At 40.2% G+C, this 21,732-nt stretch overlaps 1 protein-coding gene across 10 annotated transcripts in view; it reads left to right on the top strand.

Moving 5' to 3' along the window:
- The window catches only part of DST (dystonin), a 295,256-nt gene extending 279,725 nt beyond the window's left edge, over positions 1-15,531 (top strand). For 3 of the 10 annotated variants that reach the window (XM_065730839.1, XM_065730841.1, XM_065730840.1), the window contains 11 exons: positions 486-649; positions 952-1,114; positions 2,130-2,284; positions 2,438-2,512; positions 3,357-3,374; positions 6,337-6,454; positions 8,790-8,858; positions 9,633-9,832; positions 10,265-10,375; positions 12,923-13,046; positions 14,457-15,531. In XM_065730839.1, coding sequence (XP_065586911.1) covers positions 486-649; positions 952-1,114; positions 2,130-2,284; positions 2,438-2,512; positions 3,357-3,374; positions 6,337-6,454; positions 8,790-8,858; positions 9,633-9,832; positions 10,265-10,375; positions 12,923-13,046; positions 14,457-14,722 — 1,463 coding nt within the window. In that variant the 3' untranslated portion in view covers positions 14,723-15,531. The remainder of the gene's footprint in view (positions 1-485; positions 650-951; positions 1,115-2,129; positions 2,285-2,437; positions 2,513-3,356; positions 3,375-6,336; positions 6,455-8,789; positions 8,859-9,632; positions 9,833-10,264; positions 10,376-12,922; positions 13,047-14,456) is intronic. The other 7 variants (XM_065730844.1, XM_065730849.1, XM_065730848.1 and 4 more) reach the window with 3 other exon arrangements.
- The last annotated feature ends 6,201 nt before the right edge of the window (positions 15,532-21,732 follow it).

Below are 21,732 nucleotides of genomic sequence, written 5' to 3'. Positions count from 1 at the left end.
GTAAAGAACTTCTTTTACATAAAGATGTTGAGACAGTCTTTTGCTCTTAATGTCCACTGAATTATATGGATCCAGGTGGAAATCTTATGTTCAGTGGAGTGGAAAGTGAATCTTAGTGAGGAAGCTGCTTTTTGTCTTCGAAATGTATTTATCCAATGTATTGTTGTATGGAAACTGCTTCAAAAATCAGGTTGATTACTCCTTAACTCTTTATCAGAGAAGTGCAAAGATGTGATGGGGTCTGTGAAGTTTCACTAGTGCAGCCACTGCTGGCTGCTTTGGGCTAGAGAAGAGTTGAGTACTTCAACCACCATGTGGTCCTTCCCCAGCAATGCTTAAAAAAGAATCTCATTAGCTGGAATCATATCAGGATTTGAGCTCATTACTTGTGACAGGGAGTGGTTTTAGGAAGGTTAAGTACCCCTTGTGTGAATGTTTGTTGTTTGAGACGGGCTAGTCTTACACGTTTTATTGTGTTTTAACAGGAAAGCGCTCCCCCACACCAGGCTTGTATCCATCAGCAGCCCAGGCACAAATTGAAACCAAGAATCCACGGGTAAACCTTTTAGTCAGCAAATGGCAGCAAGTCTGGCTTCTGGCCTTGGAAAGAAGGAGAAAACTCAATGATGCTTTGGACAGACTTGAAGAGGTCAGCAGTGGACTGCACAGAATACATATACCCTTTGCGTAATGTTCTTCAGCCAGGGTTAAATTGGCTGTACTATGAACTGTCTGTACTTGTATGATACTGCTAACTGAAAACATCACCACATGCTTTAAGAAGTTGTCATTTTCATTTTGAATGTTGACGAGATAAAAGATTTTTGAGGATCTGCATTAGCATTTTAAAGAACAAGCTATTTGAAAGAATGCAGATGATATCTCTTCCTGATTTTATGAATCTGTTGATTTCAACTGAAAAATATTCTGTCTCTGTTCTTCTTAATTAAGCTGAGAGAATTTGCCAACTTTGATTTTGATATTTGGAGGAAAAAATATATGCGGTGGATGAACCATAAGAAGTCTCGTGTGATGGACTTCTTCAGGAGGATTGATAAAGATCAGGATGGAAAAATAACAAGGCAGGAGTTCATTGATGGAATCCTTTCTTCAAGTAAGTTTTGAAATTAACTTAATGATGAACTGGAAGAAGCATTTCATTAAGTCTTATTGTCTGTGATAGTGTGCACTGTGTGGTTGATTGTGTCAGAAGGTCAGATTTTCTTCTTGAAGTTACTAATTATCAATAACTTTTGCTGTAATTATTTTGCTTTAAAATATTTCTCAATTCTAGAAACTGTTTCTGGGAACTCTTTTCCCTTGTGGATCAGATTAAAATGACACGTTTATACCGGTGGTTAATTAGTGGTTTACTGGGCTATGACTGTCATTTCCACAACTCATTAGCTATTTCAACATTCAGTCACTTTTCACTCTTTATTCGTGGTATGAAAATTACCTGTAGGTTTTATAAAATTTGTTTTAACGATTCATGTGATTGTAATGTTTTCATTAAAGTATTTGCCAACATGAGATGGAATAGTTTCAGATGACAGAAGCTGAGGGGAAAAAAAACCTGTTACTACCAAGATGTTAAATGGCTGACTCATTTTACTCAGTTGATAGAAACTTGCTACTATTAAATACTCATGATTTGATTCGATTTGACTCTTGTTCACCATCCTGAAAATTTCTTTGACTATTTCATAGGGAATTTCTCTATGAGTTGATAATGTGCTGCAGTGAACTTGTTCTAAAGAAGGATTTCACAGCACACCTCGTGTGTTTCTGAAGTGGGAAGGCCTTGCATTCCAGACTGAATCAGCATTGAAATTTTTGCTTGACCTTTCCTCACTAACAATTTATCTTGTTAATCTGTGGTATTTTATGCGCTTTGAAGGTTAAAGTGCACAGCTTAATCTGTGCAGTTTCCTGTTTCTCTATTCAAGACAAGCCTTGGTATCACTGTCATGTTCATTTTTATCTTGGTAACACTGGCGATCCTGTCTTTTTTTCAGAGTGATTCCTATGCTTTCTTGACAGTCGCTGGTGGTTTTTTTTTCAGATGAGCATTATTTGTCACCTAGTGAAAAATCAACTTGTCTTTTGTGGTTGCTCTTATTGTACAGAATTCCCAACAAGCCGACTTGAAATGAGTGCTGTTGCAGACATTTTTGATAGAGATGGTGATGGATATATCGATTATTATGAGTTTGTAGCAGCTCTTCATCCAAACAAGGATGCTTACAAGCCTCTCACAGATGCTGACAAAATTGAAGATGAGGTACATTATCTGTTACATTTGCTAACAGCCTATTCTACTGGTGTCACATCCTTCAATTTTATTTTCCCTCCTACGCAATTTAAAATTTGTCAGTTATGTACATCTATTAAAATGTAGTATTAGCAGTAATCATATAGTGATGTTGTTTTGCAGGTTACAAGACAAGTAGCTAAATGTAAATGTGCAAAACGGTTTCAAGTGGAGCAGATCGGGGATAACAAGTACAGGGTGAGTCTCCTAAGGACCTGCTTAGTTTTTGGAGCTTAAAGATTTTTCCTGTGACATGGTTCTGCAAGGATATAGGCTATAGTATTTTATAGAATATTTATATGACAATTACGTATTTTCTCACTCTAAACTCATCTCAATTTTAGATTATCTATTTTTTTCTTTCGAACACGCAGACTAAAAATACAGAAAATGCTGATGTTTTTTTTTTTTCACAGAAACTACAGAAGCTTTTTTTAGTGAGTTTTGGAAATTTTTAAAAGCTAACTGCATACATATATGCATAAATACAACATGTCCTTAAAATGCAGTCTTTTTTTCTGGATGCCTAAAGTATTTAGACTGTAGCTGGTTTTCTATCAGTGTGATAAAAATCTTTTGACAAATACTTTCCTGTAGTATTGTGTTGTACTTCAAAAATCTTCAACCAAAATGGGTTTGATCACTTTCCATTTTATGGTGCACACTTTTTCTTCTGAAGGAGTATGAGAAATATGTTAGATATCTGCTGAGCAGTTTTCAATCACAGAAAAAGAAATCATGTTGTAGATAAAGATCTGCCACTCCTAGGTTCAATAACCAGAACAATTTCAGATGCAGTATTTGGTTAAGAGATACTAAGTGTGTGCAGATGACTTTAAAATATCACAGAACCAGCAGTGGGAAGGAAAGACCTTGAATGTTCTTCAGTGTTCAGTCTCTGGATAGCTAGCTATCTGTTCATCTCTAAACTAGGTACTTTATTTAGAATGTCTGATGTGTTAGTTTGCATGTGTTCTAGAGCCATGTAGAGAATTTCCTGTAAACTAATCGTGTCTTTCTTCCATTTTTCATTTCTTATCAGTTCTTCCTGGGAAATCAGGTATAAACCAGTGGAATTTGTTATGAAGTTTTCCTTTTTTTTTTTTCTTTCTCTAACGCATAGTGACTTAAGCTTTGCCATGGTCCATCTTACCATCCTTTCATATTCAGCTACTTTCATTGCTGGTCAGCTGCGGTGCTTCTTTAAATGCTATGGAGCATTCCTTGTCTCAGGATCTCTTCCCTTCAACCCCCCCACCTGCTTTTCCTGGCCATTTTCCTCATCAGGGAGATTACTTTTAAAGGAACCAGATAATGGTCAGCAAGAATTCACATCTTAAAAGTCTTGGGCTTTTAAATTTCAAGTTTAGAATAACATTATTTTATCAGTTATCAATTTTATAGTGGAGTGCTACAAAAGTCTATATTTTTTTAGGCTATCAGATTAAATGTAATCAGCCCAATCACAGTAAATACATATCCAATGATTATATAATGTATTTATTGCAACTCAAGGTGAAAAATATTCTAATTTTTAATAAAAGTGCAATCAAGCAGCCTGATGAAGAGCATAGTTGGTGGTTGGTATACTGAAGACAGTGAATTATTCAATACGTATTTGGGAAATTGGCTTAAAAAGCTTGCTGTTTCAGCTTAGGCTATTCCCTTTTCCAGTCTGTTTTTGAAGAGCTGTGAGAAGTCTGTAAGGTATTGGACCTTTGTCAGTTGGGTAACAGTGAGTCAGGTAGCATTGGTGCTCTATGGTGCCACTAATCAGTGCTACTCCTGTGGCACTTACTGATATACAGCTTCTTTGTTAAGTCATGCATGCCTGGTGAGAATGGAAATAGCCTAGGCAAACAGTAGCTGCTATCATAAGGATCTTATTTGTGTTCTTACAAAGACAATAATATGTAAAATCTATTCTGGATATTCTAGTATTAAAGGCATTAGCCACTTTAAATGTAGAGATGTTGAAAATGTAGTTGCATTTTTATTTATTGGCAAAGCTTTCTATTTTTTTAATTTATTGACAAAGTGTGGAAGAAAGCACAAAGAGCAGTGGATAATCTTACCACGTGCCTCAAGCAGTATATCTAAGTAATTCTTTAAAATGTTTTCCACATATAGAACATGCCTTGATTTGAAAAGATTATTTGAAATTATGTTAATCCTCCTATCTGCCACCAGTACCCTCACAACTAGAAAAAATACAGCATTTTTTCGAGAGCATCCAACTCCTACTGGTGCTAAACAGCATCACAGTGAAATCACCTACAGCAAGTTGGCCAGGTGGCACTGGTGTTATATGGATGCTATCGGGAGAAGACTTGTAGATTAAACGTGACTACCTTTAAGTTTTCATCTCAGTGTTTTTTACCTCTGATTTTCAGTTATTGGGAATATTTCTAAATATTAAAGGAAAGTTGGTGTCCAGGCTGTTTTGATAAGGATGTTGATTGAGTTACCATTAGGAAAAACGCCTTGTGAGGCACTTCTGTTTTTCTCCAGAAGTCCCACTACCAGACTGACTACAGCCCAGACAGTTTCTGAAGGATATGGTATCTGACTCTTGGTACAGTTGCTTGATGGGGTCTAAATGAAGAATTAAGCTGAAAAAGGGGGAAAAAGGTCAAGAAAAGAAGAAAAATAGGATCCTTAGAACCACCTGAAAGTATTCCCTTTAGAAATAAGCCAATACAAATAAACAGCATGGATTTGGATGCCATTTTTAACTTTGATCTACATTTATAAGCAGTTATTTATATCACATTTATTGAACAAAGGATTAAAAAGCCCTTACAGATAATAATCATTTGAATTTTTTATTTATAACAAATTTTTTTTTTGTTATTAAATTGAGCAGCAAATTTTGCTTTGTTTGGTTCCTAAAAGTAATATTCCTTTAAATGTATTGTCTCTCCTTGGCTTTAGTAGTATGAAACAGCTAAACTTGTAGGGAGAATATTTGTGTGATTTACACTCAGAGCATTTCAGCCCCCTTTACTGAAGCAAGTAGGTACAGCTGAACTATGGACAACATTCTCCCAGGATAAGAGATTGTACCAAAAACGTGTAGTTGACTCCTGTTGTTTTTAGTAGGTGCTCTGCCTGTTTGCATGTGAGAGCCCTTGGCCTGATGGTCTGATATCAAAATAAATATTTTATTCACACTGGCAAAAGAAATACCTGCTGAATTCTTCTAGTTAGTTTTCATGAGATTGTGAGGTCAACATTTCGGTTGCTTTTTCTTTGGTATGGATTTGAACTGCAATGCTGCATGCAGATTTTGTTATACAGGCTTAAAGAGCAAGCATATCTTGGGCTGAGGCATCAGCCCGAAGGAAGAGCTGGTCAGTGGAAGAGTTAGTATAAAACAGGCTTTTTGTGCTTCTCTGAATTGTGAAGAATCTCCATGTGTAGACAGAGGAGTGACAGTTCCTAATTGTTCATAAAAAGCACTTAAGATAGGTAAAGATATGACTCCTTGCCCCTTTAATGTTCCCTTCCTCACACGTACCTAGCTATAGATGAGCAGTGTTGATGCTGTACCTGAAAACATCCCACTAATGAATCGGTTGATGGAACAGTGCAGCACACCTAATGCACTGAATTTCCAGCCCTTTTACTGATCGGAAAAGCAACGCCGCCTTCCTTTCAGCTGATATCATTAAAAACTAGATGGTTGCAGAAGTGAGTGTATGTAAGATTTCAGCAATAAAATAATGCAAACAGGTCTTCATTCATTTGCACATATGCAGACTGTAACCAATTAAAGGACTAATTTTGCTTCCTGTTTGACATCAGACCTTTGAGAATCAACCATAAAATTAAATCTGAAATTCTTTCTTACCGTCTTGCCATCTCCTTTGGATTAATTCAGCAGCATCTGATTTGAAATCTTAACAGCTTTAACAATCTGCATAAATAATGAGTTTTAGCATTTACTAATAATCAAACATCAAAATTGAACCGTATCTGAATGACTGACAGCCTCAGACTGTTGTTTGCTTTTCTTGCAGTTTGGTGACTCTCAACAACTACGCCTCGTTCGTATCCTAAGAAGTACGGTCATGGTTCGTGTTGGAGGTGGCTGGATGGCACTTGATGAGTTCTTAGTGAAAAATGATCCTTGCAGGGGTATGTAGCAGGATTGCTAAAATGGACGTGTAGATAATTGTTTGGTTACAGGGATCATTCATCGTCTTGAGATAGAATTGTATAAGATGCCAGTTCTGTGAGCATCTCATAATGTCCCATAGTGATCTGGTTTTGTAAACTTTAAATCCCATAGTCAAGATCTGCTGCACTTGCACTCATGTATGTACAGAATAACTGTGGTGTCTTCTGCACAGTTCCTCCTGTTTTAGAATGGTGTAATTAAGAATTGAACCTAGCCCAAATGGAGTTCATAGCACGTAAGCTGCTTGTGTGATTTTCAGAATGGCACACAGAGATGTCCAATTAAACCTTGTCAGCAGGAGAGAGATGTTAAGGCCATAAATCAAAAGAAGGCAATTGAATCAAAAGAATAACAACAATAGAAAAACTTCTCTCACCAGTGGCTGCACCCACACTTTCAGTCTCTGCCTTTGTAGCTATGTCTTCTCATTGGTGTTCTCCCTAGCACCACTTTGCAAAGCTCCAAGCCTTGTACAGTGCAAGTAGAAGCTGCTGTGATCAGGAACTTAGTGTTCTGAGGAAGCAGGGAATGCTCTATCACCATACGCTCCAGGGCACTGTATCGCATTGGATCATTTTATCAGTACTCAGAGACTTAGTGACATCTTAGTTTGCCTACTTCTGTAGCAGGGAAGTAGGTAGGCTCTGTCTGGCGCCATTCCTGAGGGAATACTGGGAGACAGGAAGGAAGTCGTTTGAGAATGTAGTTAGTGGAAGAGATGCAAGTCAAATAATAGTTAGAATAGTAGCATTCCAAAGAATATCGTGTTGCTTGCTTGTGTTCAGACTCAGATAATGTTGCATAACTAGGTCACTCTATCCTCTTAAGTAGCAGAATTAAATTTACTCCAGTTTACCTCTCAGGAGTTCTGTAGAATTACAATCAATGCTGTAATAGCATGAATTCAAGGGAGAGACACACTAGTGAAGAGGAATAGATTGGATGCTCCAGTGCCAGCTGTCTGGCACAGTTTCTGCTTTGGCACCAGGGTTTCTAAACAGTTCAGCATAGACCCTGAGAGGGTGCCCAACTTGTTTTTGTACCACTTGAAGTGCTAACACAAGGATGTTAAAGCAGGAAACTACCACAGAGTCCTGTAATGGCTGACAGTGTATAGCACTCTGGCCTGGAGACCTCTGTCCACAGGCTTGAAAGGTATCCATAAAACAAAAAGACCTATTGTAACCCTCTAATGATATCTGTGAGGTTTTCAGCAGTATTAAAAATGTATCTTTTGCTTACCATCATCCCACATATATTGTTTATTAAAGAAATGTAGCAGTTATGTTACATTTATTAGTGTTAGACCATGGGCCTAACTGAAATTGTAGCACCTGATTCTGCAGCTGCTATCATTGCAGTTACTTATGCCTGCAGAGCCATCCTCATTTTATAGCTTTCTAATTCTCAAAAGAAGTAGATCAAAAGTGCAAGGCTCTGGAAGATGAAGTTTCAGCATACCTGATTTCATTAGAAGATTAACTGGGTTGGTTTTGTTGTTTTATGAACATTTGTCTCACGCCTATTGCTAGGCAGACTGCTGTGATTCCTAGCTGAGTTGATGCTGAAAGCTACAATAATGAATACCTAGTTAATATATATGATTTTCTTATTACTCTGTCTTTGGTTAAGGAGACATTTAGAACTGTAGTCACAGTCTCTTCCTTCCCTTCTTTAACAAACCTTTTTATGTACCTCTATAGTATTTGCTATTATGCTTTGCCCCTTGGGATGTACATGCACAGTTGTGTAACTCAGCACAGTGAGTCCGAATGATCTCTGATCTCTGTACAATCATCCAGACACTGGAAGGTGTCCATTGGTCATAATCCTGATTGGACTGAAGTCAGTGATGTAAAGTAGATGGTGATCTTACTGTTGTCCAGGCTCAGGCTTTTACTTGAGCACTCGGCCTAGCAAATCTGTATTTCTACCAAGAGCTTCTCGTGCATGTAAATAAACGACATTTCAGAGAACAGTCATCGTAAACAGAGTAAAATATATTTGGCCTAGTTACACAAAAGTTTTAGCCTATATTACTTCTTTATGTCAGCAGATAAATACCTTTACTACACATGTATTACTTAGGGCTGCAGTTGAGTCTACCCAAGCACTTTTCCCTTTTGCTTAGGAGACCGTTGAGAACTCACCTCAGAGCACTTAGAGACAGCTTTTGCTCTGAGTCCTGTCTTTTGGCTCCAAGTCTCTTGCATATGCAGCTGCTATACTTGATTTCTTCTCCTGCTAACAGTTTTCTTTAATGTGACCCATGTCCTGTGTCATTTTTTCTAGTTCATCATCACGGGAGTAAAATGTTACGTTCGGAATCAAACTCTTCAATTACCACTCAGCCTACTATAGGTTGGCAAATCCCTCTCTTTGTCTTCTCCTTCTCTTCTCCTTTCTCTTCATTTCCTTCCCATTTTATTTATATATATGTTTAACTTTTAATATGCCTCACCTGTCACATTTAGCTTAATGTGTTCCTACATGGGCTGGTGCTTTACGAGCTGTTTTGTTGGTTTTTTTTTGACATGCTTGAAGAGTGTTTCAAAAACAATTGTCATTCACACTGACACAGTTAAATGCTAACATTTCTTGCATCCATTCTTGCCGAACATTCTCTCATATCTGTTCGTGTGTGTGTGTGTGAGTGCTTCGCCACCAATTACCTCATTACAGTTTGGATTTTCTGTTCATCATTGCATGTTGCCAAACTACATAATCTCATAGTTTTAAATAAATACGTTTGCTGCTTTCCTGTAAATTTTACTTAACAATTTCTCCTGGAACATCCAAGCAAGTATTATTTATAATGAGTAGCTGTGGAGTTGGCAGAGCTGCTTATCAGGTTGTGTCTGTGTATTAATAGATGATTGATTAACAGTGATTTAGCACGTTGAGCATTCCATTATCACGCTGACTTCCTTTGACAGTGGTTCATTCCTGCTGGCATAAAGTATTAGAATAAGCAAGTTCTACACATAATTCTCCCGTGTCCAAAATAAATGCATTACACAGTAATGCATTTTATTTCTTGTAAAAGTGTGTTGGAATCGGCATGGCGAAAATGACAATGAACAGCTTGCTGACTGTTTTCATTTCTCACTAAATCAACACCCTTCTTTGCTGCAGCTAAAGGGAGGACGAACGTGGAGCTGCGTGAGAAGTTCATCTTGGCAGACGGTGCCAGTCAGAGCATGGCAGCTTTCAGACCAAGAGGCCGTAGATCACGACCCTCTTCAAGGGCTGCTTCTCCCAACAGATCTACTTCTCTGTCAAGTCAGGCTGGCCAGGCAGCTGCCCCACAAGCAGTTGCTACAAGTACACCAAAGGTAAGGGAAAACATACAGAACAACGTAATCTAACAAATGGAGTGTAGGCTTTTTTGTTCTTTCAACAATATGAAAACTTTCCCGAGATGACAAGGAAGAAGCATCTCAATTTTATTTCATGTTCTGAGAGGGTATCAGAAGTATTTTCAGTGTATTTCTTCTACTGTTTGCACCACAGGAATAGAAGGTTTCTTTAAGGTGCTGCATGAGTAACTGCTGATTTGGGAATAAATTCTGAAAGAGCAAAAAACCTCTCCAATTCATATAAGAAATAAGCTCTTCCATCTCTTTGTTTCAGAATTGTCATCAGCTCGTACTTAGTTTGTATTTTTACTGTGAGATTTGATCTCCCTGTGTAAGCCTGGGTATCCTCCATGTCATTTTTTTCCATTTACTGTCCTTCATATTTTGATTTACTGTTGTTTCATACAGACACCACATCATTTAACACGCAACTATGGTAAACCATGGTTGACAAACAGCAAAACATCAACTCCTTCTAAGCCACCAGAATCCTCAGACTATGAAGGGTCATCTGCAGAGGTACAGTAAAGCTAGAGATTCTAGTCTCATCATCTTCCTTCACTAAAACTGTCACTTCACTAACAACCACTAGGGTTTCAGTGCTTCAGTGCTGCAGCAGCCCTTGCATATTAATGCATTGCCTTTTTTTTAGACCTTTGCAACTTATTTGCTCATTGCCTTTTTTTCTCCAAGTTGTCTTATTATACTCTGTTCGTTACTTTTTGAAAGCTGGAAACTCAGATTAGTTATTGTTGTTTCCCATGGAAAACCACTGATTAAAGAAGTGCCCAATCTCTGTAAAAAAGATGGCACAAAATATTTGTGGTGATATATAAATCTTCCCAACAGCTGGAAGTGTAGTCTGAGTGGGTAATGAGCAGTCATTGCTCTAATAAGATAGCTATTTGATGACTTACAGGAAATGAGCTTTGGTCTTTTTTCCAGACCACGAATTAAATAAAAGCTACCAGTATAGCAACTAGGACTGTTCTGGTAATTGAGCTGAGCTGGTAATTGAGAATGACCAAAAATTTGAATGGGCTTGAAGCCAAAATGTCTTTTCTGATGTCACTGCAGGCAGTGAAAAGTTTGCAGCTGGACCAGACTGCAAACTGACTTACTACTTGTGGGAGTTACTCCTGCCTTGGTTTGAATAGAGGGCTCGGTGTGGAGAAGCTTACACTACCATCACCTTTTTTGTATCTGCTTTTCACAAGTCTGCACTTTGATATCTATTGCTATTCATTTGATACGTTCCAGTACTTTATATGGCCTCTGTGTGGCTTTGCTCAAAAATGCATAACGAACTTCTCACTTCCTTCCTCTGTGTGAGTGCATTATTTCTGCACAGTGCAAGCTTACATATGTGTACATCACTTCAAGCACACCAGGCAACACTGTTGCTTAGAGTGATTAACAGAAGCACAAAATAGAATCAGTTGTCAGTTTCTAATCTATTGTACTTTCATCTCTTAGCTGGTAACTATTAGTTGATGGTATTTCACAGATTCAAGAACTACATATGACATGAAATGGCACTGATTTCAAACAGAGCCACTGTATTTCTCACCTGCTTTTACAACTGTCAGTAGTTTTACTGAGTTTCTTTTATGTAAAACACCGAGGGTTAAGATTGTAAGTGGAATGATTGGGGTTGGGATAGGCTGTAGAGAATTTCTGAGAGATTCTGCAGCATTTTCTGCCCAAGAGAGCAGTTAAGTATTGTGCATGTAGACTGGCAATGGGTGTAGGGCTAAACTGAGGAACGAGTTTGATCTCTTTCTCCTCATTGCAGTGATTCTATCCCAATGAAGAGATTTCCCTCTCTGTTCATCATCCCAAACAGTATCTGTAGAGCAGAGGTTTCTGAGGTGTGGCTGGCTGGATACTCTTGGCCTGCTACCCATTTATACTTGGCTTTAAAGAGAGTTAATATTGTGACCATCCCTGTCAGAGCAAGCAGATTGTCTGCTCTGTAGCATCAGTATGCTCTTTTCTTTCAGCTGTGCCAGAAGTGGTCCTGGCTGGCGGGGAGCCAGAAGGAGCAGCCAGGCAGCCCCTGCTGGGCCCCTGCTCAGTGCTTTGCTCCAGGCAGCTCCCAGCTCACTCTGCTGGACTGTGGTTTTCAGTACCCAGTTCTACCCCACCGTTGTATGGGGATCAAAGGCACAGAACACAGGTCCTGGTGTCTGGGCCACCTAAAGGGCCGCATTCATCAACGCAGTATTTCTTCTTTTGGGATATGTACTTAGTATTTTTCTGTTGATTAAATTAATGGGAATGCTGTAGTTTTCTTCTGATTTGCCTACAACTCCTATCTAGTATGTTACGTGGGTTTTGGGATTTGAGTAATGAGGATTTCTTTCTTGTGACACCAAAAGAAATCTTGCTGTTTGGGGCTGATTATAAATCAAGGCTTGTTTTATTTCAGAAATGAGAGAGGCCGGGTAAAGCTGTGGAGCAGAGATGTTTCAGGCAATGTATTGACAGCAAGGACTTCTTGAATTAGTCCTGTATTTTTCTTCTGCATTGTGGTGAAAGATTTTGAAATTAGGTAGTTATGTTTCATAAATACCATCAGGTATTTATAAAATGGAAACAGATGCACTATAGTGACAGTTGGAATGGTGGAAAATCAAGCTATGCAGACATAGATCTTCAGCTACTTGTCTTCATTAACTGAAGTCACGTGCCATCAACTAATCCTATGTTTTTGACTAATGGTTAGAGGGTAGCATTTTTCTTTCTGTATATGCATTGAAGTACACACAAAGGCTAAGATCTTAATTTCAAGCAGTCTCTTAAACTGTTTCTTGACCTAAAATTTAGACTGTTTCAAAAACTAACTGCTAAAGGAATGTGCGAAGCTTCACATCATCAAAGATGTCCATACTGACTCAAAACAGTATTTCAGATTCACAGTGAATGTTGCTAAGAAGATCATAATCCAAAATCATATTCCAAGCTGTGTAGCACCTAATACCTGACCTCACCTTCAGTAGCAATAATAGAAACAACCTTTTTATTGATGTACTTATTTATTTATTTACTCTTTTTTTTCAATAGGGAACACCTATTCAAGGAAGTAAGCTCAGACAGCCAGGATATCTATCAGGGAAGGGTTTCCACTCTGGAGAAGACAGTGGCATCCTGTCCACAGCAGCTACCAGGGTCAGAGCTCAGTTTGCAGGTGAGCGTCTTAACTTTAGAGCTTGATCTACTGCTTGCTTTTTTTTCTACCTGGCTACTTGGGAGTCAGCTTCGACATGTGAGGACGATGAGTTGGAAAGAGTGGGAAGAAGTGATAGTCCTATGGTCTCCAAATGATCATTGCCAAGGTTGCACATAATCTGTGTAATGGTTGTTCATTCACGTGGTTGAACAGCAATACCTTCAACCCCAGGTGTGCAAATTTGTAACAGAAATTCTTGACAATGCTATGTCCAGTATTCCTATATTCCTATTTCCTTAAGAAAGAAGCATTTGCTTAGGAAGGGTTTATTTCATAGTATTCAAGTTATGCTCGACTGTGATGGAGCAAAGGGGTCATTTAATCACGCCTTATCTTTTTTCATTGGAAGAAGAGCTGCTGTGATCAGCTGTAGGTGACCTTATTAATGGAACATCCCATAGAGATTTTTAGAACAGGGTATAAAAATAGAAAGCAGTGAAGCTGTGCTCTTCCAGGATCTTTAGGGCTGGGTTGGTTGGCTGTTTAGAGTGGAAGATAGCTCTACTGCGTTTCCTGCTTGTCTTGAGCTCTGCGGAGCTTGCCAGTCAGTACTGGAAAATCCTGCTCGAGCAGTTCATGTCTTTTTAAGTTATAGGTGATTTGGAAAAATGAGCCATCTGAGATTTCAGCTTCAGCTTGGTATTTTGTGCCCTTACAGGGAATCAGATTTGTCAAGATCAAAAAAGATTCAGTAGACAATTGGAAAATTACGAAAACCCACATTAATGTTTTTCTGTTTAAGACTCTTTGTTGTGGTTTTTTTCTTCATGGCACATTGTCTGGGCAAGCTTTCACTTCAGAAGCCTTGCACAGAGCTCATTTGCTAAGCCCTTTTTTGGGAGAATGTAAAGTCTTCCTTTGTTTATTTGCAGCTTTCAATGTTATGGTTTTGATTTGGAAAAAGAAAGGCGGGGGGGAAGAAGTACACGTTTAAAAAATGGGGTTGTCACCTGCACCTCCAAGTTACGTATTAGTAAAACCTGAGTGCTTGAAGATGCCAGATGTTTACATCTTCCAGCTCATCGTTGAGAAAATGGCAAGAGAAAGGAAGGATCTGGCTGTTGACAATCAATAGACGATACACGCCTTGTATGTCAAGAAGAGTTGCCAGGATAATCTTCTTTAAAAAGATGTGCTAGTGCTGAGTTAGAGACATCTCAGCATTCCATTGCATTTTCCTTCTGCTTAGGGGGGGATAGGGCATTGCTTTATGCTGTTGTGTTAATATAAGAGGAACTTTGATTGTATCTGGCAGAAGTCTGAAATTCAGTTTGTGCAATGAGGAGTTGTTGGGATTGCCAAAGCAGTGCCAAACTGGGGTTGTTAAGATGCACGCCTCCAATGCTGCTGGGTACCTTTTCTTTCCAGAAACCAGGAGAACTCCAAGCAGACCTGGGAGCCGGGCAGGAAGCAAGGCTGGCAGCAGGTCGAGCAGCTGCAGAGGCAGCGACGCTTCTGACTTTGATATTTCAGAAATCCAGTCCGTATGCTCAGATATGTCAGAGACTGTTCCAGCTACAAGCAGACCGACGCCCCGAGCAGGTTCTCGGCCAGGATCAGCCAAGCCTTCTAAGATTCCAACTCCCCAGAGAAGGCCGACAGCCAGCAAACTGGACAAGTCCTTGAAGAGATAATACGATTAAATTCATCAAGGGTTTCTTTTATTTTTCCTTTGGCGTTGAGTATTTAAGTTCATAAGATGTAAAATATTCTGTAGAAACTGTTGTGAAATATGGCGAGAGGTAGATTTTTAATTCTGCAGATGGCCTTATTTGTGTATTTGTCTTCTTATTTTATGTGTATAATTTTTTTGTCGGATTTGTTTTTCTTTATGCCATATCCTGTGAGGAGGGGGAAGAGTTTTAATGTAAACTAACAGTTGTACACAGTGATGTGTAGAAAGTACACTAAAAATAATTACCAAATGTACAGTGTACTGAATGTACAGTAAATCTCTGGAGCCTGAAGAAAATAGACCTATCACTATGTCATTAGTTAACAGTAAAGGATACCTCAAGATTTTTCTTTAAAAAAGAAAAAAATAAAAATAAAAAGGAATACTAAAAAGCCAAAAGACACAGTTGTGCATTTCGAGCTAATGAAACAAACACTGAAGGACGTGTGTCAAAGCTACCGAGGAATACAGACCCACAGTCACAGTACCCTTATTTATACAGATCTCTCAGAGAACTCACAGAGTTAAGCACTCGCCGGTAATATGATACTCCAATACCTTGCAGCATTTCTGTGCCATTGCTTTCAGTGAGGCCAGACCCATTCTGGATATCGGAACTATTATTCTATAAGAATATAAAGTGCATTCATGTAAATGTGAGGTTTTCTTTTGCTTGAGTGGATGGTAGCACTGTATTATTGAACTCATTTTGTATCAAAGCAATTTTGCTTGCAGAAGGCTCTGAAATAAACATGCCCCTTAACTTTATTTCCATCGTATTTCTTATTTCGCAGGAAGATCATTCTCTGCATTACATTTTAGGGCATACATTGTTTCAAACGACTGATAATTGCCATAGGAACAGAGGCTTCAATGTAATTTCCAATTAACAGTAGTCACATTTGGGTTAGCTGCCATGTTTGTGTAATAAAACTCTAAATTGCACTCATCAGATGATATGAAATTATATGTAATTATTGTGCTGATGATGATTTTCTCCACGTTAAACTGTGACATTCATACACCGCGTATGAAAGGCATAAAGAGTAATTCAGTTACTCTTTTTGTCAGTGAAATATTTTTGCCATTCATTCTTTTGAAAGAATTAATAACAGCTTATTTTTAATGCAGAAAGGATGCAGCTTCCAGTAGGAGTGCTGTTCAACAGCTGGGTGGTAATGACAGAATCCTTAGAGATTCAAAACGCTCTTTGATAATATCAAAAAGACACAGGAGTCCACAGCCTGGGCGCCCACCTGTGCAACCTGGTCTAGGGAGCTGCTTTGGCAGGGAGGTTGGCCTTGATCTCTAGAGGTCCCTTCCAACCCCTTTAAACCTGTGGTCCTGTGAACAGTGTGGTTCTCACAGTCACTCTACTTCACCAGCCCCAGCATCCAGGGTCGTGCGGCAACCAGCAAGTTACAGAAACCAAGTTAGTCACTGGGTTCTCAGTATCTGGTCACAGCTTTAATATTTCTGTCAAGTCACAGTGTAGCAACATGCACATTTAAGAAGCATATTTCATTAAATATTGTGAGTAAGTGTTAAGCTAAGACCAGCGCATAAATTCAGGGTGCTTCAGGGATTTGCCAACACTACTCCACGAAGACTGAGCTCATGGAGCGACAGAATATTCCAAGTTGGAAGGCACCCACAAGGATCACTGAGTCCAGCTCCTAGATCTACACAGGACCACCCAAAATTCAAACCCTTCGTCTGAGAGCCCTGTCCAAGCGCTCCTTGAGCTGTAGCAGGCTTGGGGCTGTGACCACTTCACTGGGTAATTCAGTAAACGTGCGTGCTACTTCCAGACGTGCTGAACTAGACCTGTCACCAGTGCTGCTTGCTGTGCACCAGAGGCCACATGGCCTTTCACTAGGCCTAGGCTATGTATTTTTTTTCCCTAATTCCACCATCTGCTTTCTCACTCAGGATCCCATCCACTACACTTTTCCTTTTTTGCTCCCTGGTGGGATTTCCTGTCTTGTTTTCCACAAACACTTGAAGACTCTGCGCACACTGGAGGAAATCCTGACACAAGAGGATTCTGACTGAATCTTCTTTTGAGAATTATTTTGTTTTTCAGTTTCTTATAAACCAATAGGGGGATGCAATTCTGTGTTTTGTGAAAGCTTGGGAAAAATCATCTTAGCAGTATTTCTAATAAGATTGTTAGCAGAGGATGCAGATGTCACTGTTTCCTGTAGGTAATCAGCTGAACATCATTGCTAGTACACAAGGAGACCCATCATAAACTTGACTTCTCCTAACTTTCTTCTACAAAAGCTTTGGCATTTTCTGGTACATTAATGTCAGATCTAGACTGTCTGATCTGTCAAATTGGCTGAATTTTTCACAGAATCAGAATTGTAGGGGTTGGAAGGGACCTCCAGAGATCATGGAGTCCAACCCCCTGCCACAGCAGCTCCCTAGCCCAGGTTGCACAGGTAGGCGTCCAGGCGGGTCTGGAACGTCTCCAGAGAAGGAGACTCCACCACCTCTCTGTGCAGCTGTGCCACTGCTCCGTCACTGCGCTGGGAAGAAGTTCCCATGCACATTTGTGCAGAACATCCTATGCTTCAGTCTGTGGCCATTTCCCCTCATCCTATCACCACACACTGCTGGGAAAAGTCCAGCCTCATCCCTTTGCTTCCTGCTCCTTAGATATTTATAGATGTGGTCATCTTTGGTGCGTGAGGTGTATTTAGCAATGGGAAAAGCTGTTTCAGTACTTAGCTTCTTTTTTCACTTATTTAATTTGTTGTGCATTGCTGTTTTGCTGCTTTCACACGTCTCTAGGATGTTCTAAAATCTGCAGATGAAACCTGCAAGGAAAGTAACATGGTTAGAAGGGCTAGTTGTGTATTATAGCCTTCAGCTTTCTCAGTGTGCTTTGTTCTGTGAGCCTCTTAGTTACATGCTAATGTAACAGATCGCTTTCTGAGGCTGTGCCTGCAGCACATCCCCTTACAAAAGTGCAGGGATGAGGTTATCTCTGATCTTGAATTTGCAAAATTCATGCATTTCTTAAACTGGCACAAGCAGCTATGCTGTACCACACTCAGCAGCAGCAGCATTTGAACCAGGAGCTGCTTCTGCCAACCTCTGCCCCACAGAGCAACAACACTGTCCACACCAACAGCTCTTGATGATGAGCGCGGCCATACTGCTCACTTACACTGGGCATGGCACGCGATGAGAGGACGCGTTGCCGAGCACTCTATATACTCCATAAGTAACCACAAGAATGGAACACCAGCATTTTGAGAACACCTGCTGGGTCTGCCTCATTGCAGTGCAGCTGCCCTAACAGCTCCCAGGTGTTCCCAGTTCTTAGGCTGTATGTTAGCACCTGATCTCATTCCAGGCTAATGGTGTTTAGCTTCATGTTTGCTCTCACTGTGGGCTAAAATAAGGAGTGGTGGCATTAGCAGGTTTGTATCACAATGCAAGCTGAATGGAATTTTGAAGAACAAAGGAAAGGTGCTTTCCTAGCGAAGCTTATCCTCTCTGCTGCATTTGAATAACCTGTTTGCAGACACAGGTGGGAGGGGTGGTTGTTCGCTTGATTTTTCTCAGTAATGATGTTCTTTGAAGGCACTGGGAGGTTACATGCTACATGGATTACAAATCTCTGCAGGAAAAAATGAAGTTATCTTTGTTGAAAAGAGGAATATTACAGAGGAAAGAGGAGCTATTCAGAAAAATAGATGAGCCACCAGCTTAAATTGTGTGTAACTTGCACGAAAATACCTCGTAGCTGATCCTGTGGAGGTATTTTTTTGTGCAGATGCAAGTCCTTCTGTTAAGACATGTTCAGAGTTTGGCTGCTGTAAATGAAGTTTTATCTGACCTGAAACTAAAAGAGTTTTGGGGCACGTTCTTCCATAATTAAGTAGTTCTTCTGAACTGAAATTGTTTAAATAGTCTGAATTGCATCTTGTGGTGCTAAACTGTACTGCTGTATTTGAAGGCTGAAGGAAAGAGTGATGGAGGTGAATTGTGTAATTCAGATGGCATCCTGGATGAGTAAGTACAAGCAAGTTAATAGATGTGTTCTTAATGTTGGGATGACTGAATATGAGTAAGAGCCCCAAGCCATAAATCAGGCCCTGTCAACATCTACAATGTATTTTCTTCCTCTGGGAAGAGGCAACCAGAGTGGTGATAGTTCTCTCCTGACAGGAAATGCTGACTTGGAGCTTTTTTTTTTTTTGCTTTTTTTTTTAGGGGTCATTATATTCTTCCAGCATTTAGAAAAGTATCCAACATTTTCTTTCTCCCCTCCCTCCCCCATCACCCCTTTCTGGGGCTTGGTCATGACATTTCAAAATCATCTTTTTATAGGCAGAATGACAGGTATCTAGGGACTTGGGGAAGTTTGCACTGTCTGGGCGATTTTTAAAGGCAGTGAATTTGTATGATAAAGCAATATTCTTAAATTTAAAAGCCTATGATCCTAAAAGCCAGTGTAAGACAGGAAACAAGTGCGTTCAAAATGAGGAGGGGAAAAATACAAGCTTGTGTGTATTTAGAGGACTCATCAGCTGGCTGGAAGAGCTTCAGACCTGAATCGGTAAAGTGTTTAAGTTAAATCAACAAAATGAGATTGGACTACCAGGAGTACGTGGTACTCACCCAAGCCTGCTGCAGGAGGGTGAAGCAGCTGCACTGCTGTTTTGAGCCTTCCTTTCATGTAGGTTTTGTCCAAGAGGACTGGGAAGTGCCTAACATAACACCAGTTCTTTTTCTGAAAAGGCACTGGTAAGATCTAGGAAACTGCTGATCAGACTGGGCTTGGAAAAACTGGTGAACATCGTGATGATGTATTAATGGAAACCTGAAGAAATATGCTGTGGAAGAGTTGATTTAGTTTCTAGAGGGAAATCGTGCCTTATGTACTGTCTGCAAAGCCCCTGAAAGGATCGGTTGGCACAGATGGACGTTGAGATAGACCACATGTCTTTCCAAAGGCTTCAGCAAGGTTGCCCACCACAAGCTGTTGAAGTAAGCACTTATGAGATCGGAAGTAAGGTCTCAGTGAGGGTAAATACCATGTTAAAAGCTAGGGAAGACAGTGTTGGAGAAATTGGTTTTAATGGTGTTAGCAGAAGAAAGAGGTCTTCAGTGGAGCCCTCGACAGGTTTTAATGTAAGGCTACGGGCACTGGCACTGAAGCTCCCGCAGCACATTGTTGGAAGGGTGCTCTGGAAAAAGCACTGCTGTGTTGCTGTGATTCATCTTGCGTCCCAAGAGGTGCACATTGCTTTCTGCTGACTGCACGGGGCCCATGGTGACTAGCTCAGCTCCAGCCAGCTAGCTTTTAGTAGAGCGAATCCCACCCAAAATTAATTGGTTTATTTCTAGCCAAGTCTAAGGGGGGGAGGGGATGGGGGATTTTCACAATGATTTGGAAGTTCTGGTGCTGGCTTTTATCACTTACATACCCTTTTGGCACGCTAAGTGGGTTTTTAGGTACACGCAAACCATGGAACACTGCATAATTCAGCACCGTTGCTGATCGCATTTAGGGGATATGAATCATGTAAGAGGGGCAGAGAATACAGTTCTTTAATTTCTGTCAAATTCACTTCAGGAACTTTTGGACAGTTCAGTCTTTCAGCGGCAAACTCATGTATGAGGCAAAATGTACTCGCAGCACGTTGCTGCCAGTCACCCATGCTCTGCGAGACACGTGCAATCTCATTTCACAACCCTTCTTTCTGAGGGCTGGTAGAGATCTGTGTGTATTACTGTAAGCAAACACATCTGTCATGGGACACTGGCAGGCCATGCACGTCCTCAAGACCCAAACTGACACCCGTAAGTCATTGACCAGAATACCACAGTGATGTGTTTCTCCTCCATTTAAGTGCATCAGAGGAAGGTAACGCAACAGGATTTTCCCCAAAGACATGATCTGCTCATTACTTTGTTGTGTTTTCTTCTCTTTCTTTGCATTTTAAATAAGTGCAGTTGAATGTGGTCATTTGTAAACTGCTCTCCTTTCTAGGAGGAAGAAAAATACGAATAACTAACAGTGTTTACTGAACACTGCCTTTGAATTGTTTCCTATTCAGTTGTCAATGAATCCAGAATACAGTTTAAACTTAAGGGCAAAACACCGACGTTCGTTTTAAAGCAGATTTAATTTATTCTGTAAAAAATATGAAGAGATGCAGTAAACCACAAATTAATTGGTGAAGTCTAACGCCTTTTCTCAGAAGGGAGGAAAATGCTAGCAGTGAGTGCTGTTTCCACGCACTTCGTTACTGCTTTTTCCTCACAGAGCACATTTGCAGTATGGTTGTTTTGAACTGCACGGCAACCCTGTAGCACTTCCTATTAAAATGAGCAAACTGAACTTTCCAGCCTGTGTGCGTCGCTCTGTAACAAAAGCCCGAGTGATGCTTTCCTTGGCCAGATGGCAACGAGGGTGTGTGAGCCACGGCTCCTGAACTCGGGCTGAACCTCAGGAGCAGGATGATGCTGCTATGGGCCCTGTGTGGGCCGGCGGCACAGCTGCCTCTGGCCTGGGGGCCTGGCTGTGTGGAGAGCAGCGGCCTGTCAGGAGGAGATTGCTCGTTACTCCTGCCAGCTCTGGGGAAGGTCATTGGCTTGACCACAGTATCATGAAGCTGAAAAGTCGTCTGATGTGGTCACTCATTCAGCACAGAGATTTCTGTGTGATTTCTTTTTTTTTTTTTTACAGTGTTCTTTACTTGCTTACATACTGCTGATGGTAGTGGGGGCTGGGGCGGTGATATCGTGAGGAAATAATCTTTAGCTCATTTTCCACCTCTTTATTTAGTTATTTATTTATTTTCTCCCAGCTAATGAGGTCCTAAGCCTTTCCAGATTGTAGTGGAGGGGGATAGTTCATAATGATGAAAAGGAATTTTAACTCTCGCTAATGGGAAAGCTCTTAATAACTGGTGAAAACTTCAGCCCCTGTGTGAGCATTCAGTC

This window comes from Cyrtonyx montezumae, unplaced genomic scaffold (assembly GCF_038088225.1).
Source record: "Cyrtonyx montezumae isolate F1298 unplaced genomic scaffold, pur_monq_1.0 scaffold_13, whole genome shotgun sequence".
Classification (NCBI taxonomy): domain Eukaryota; kingdom Metazoa; phylum Chordata; class Aves; order Galliformes; family Odontophoridae; genus Cyrtonyx; species Cyrtonyx montezumae.
Note: the sequence above shows the minus strand (reverse complement) of the source record. Positions and strands in the feature narration are given on the sequence as shown.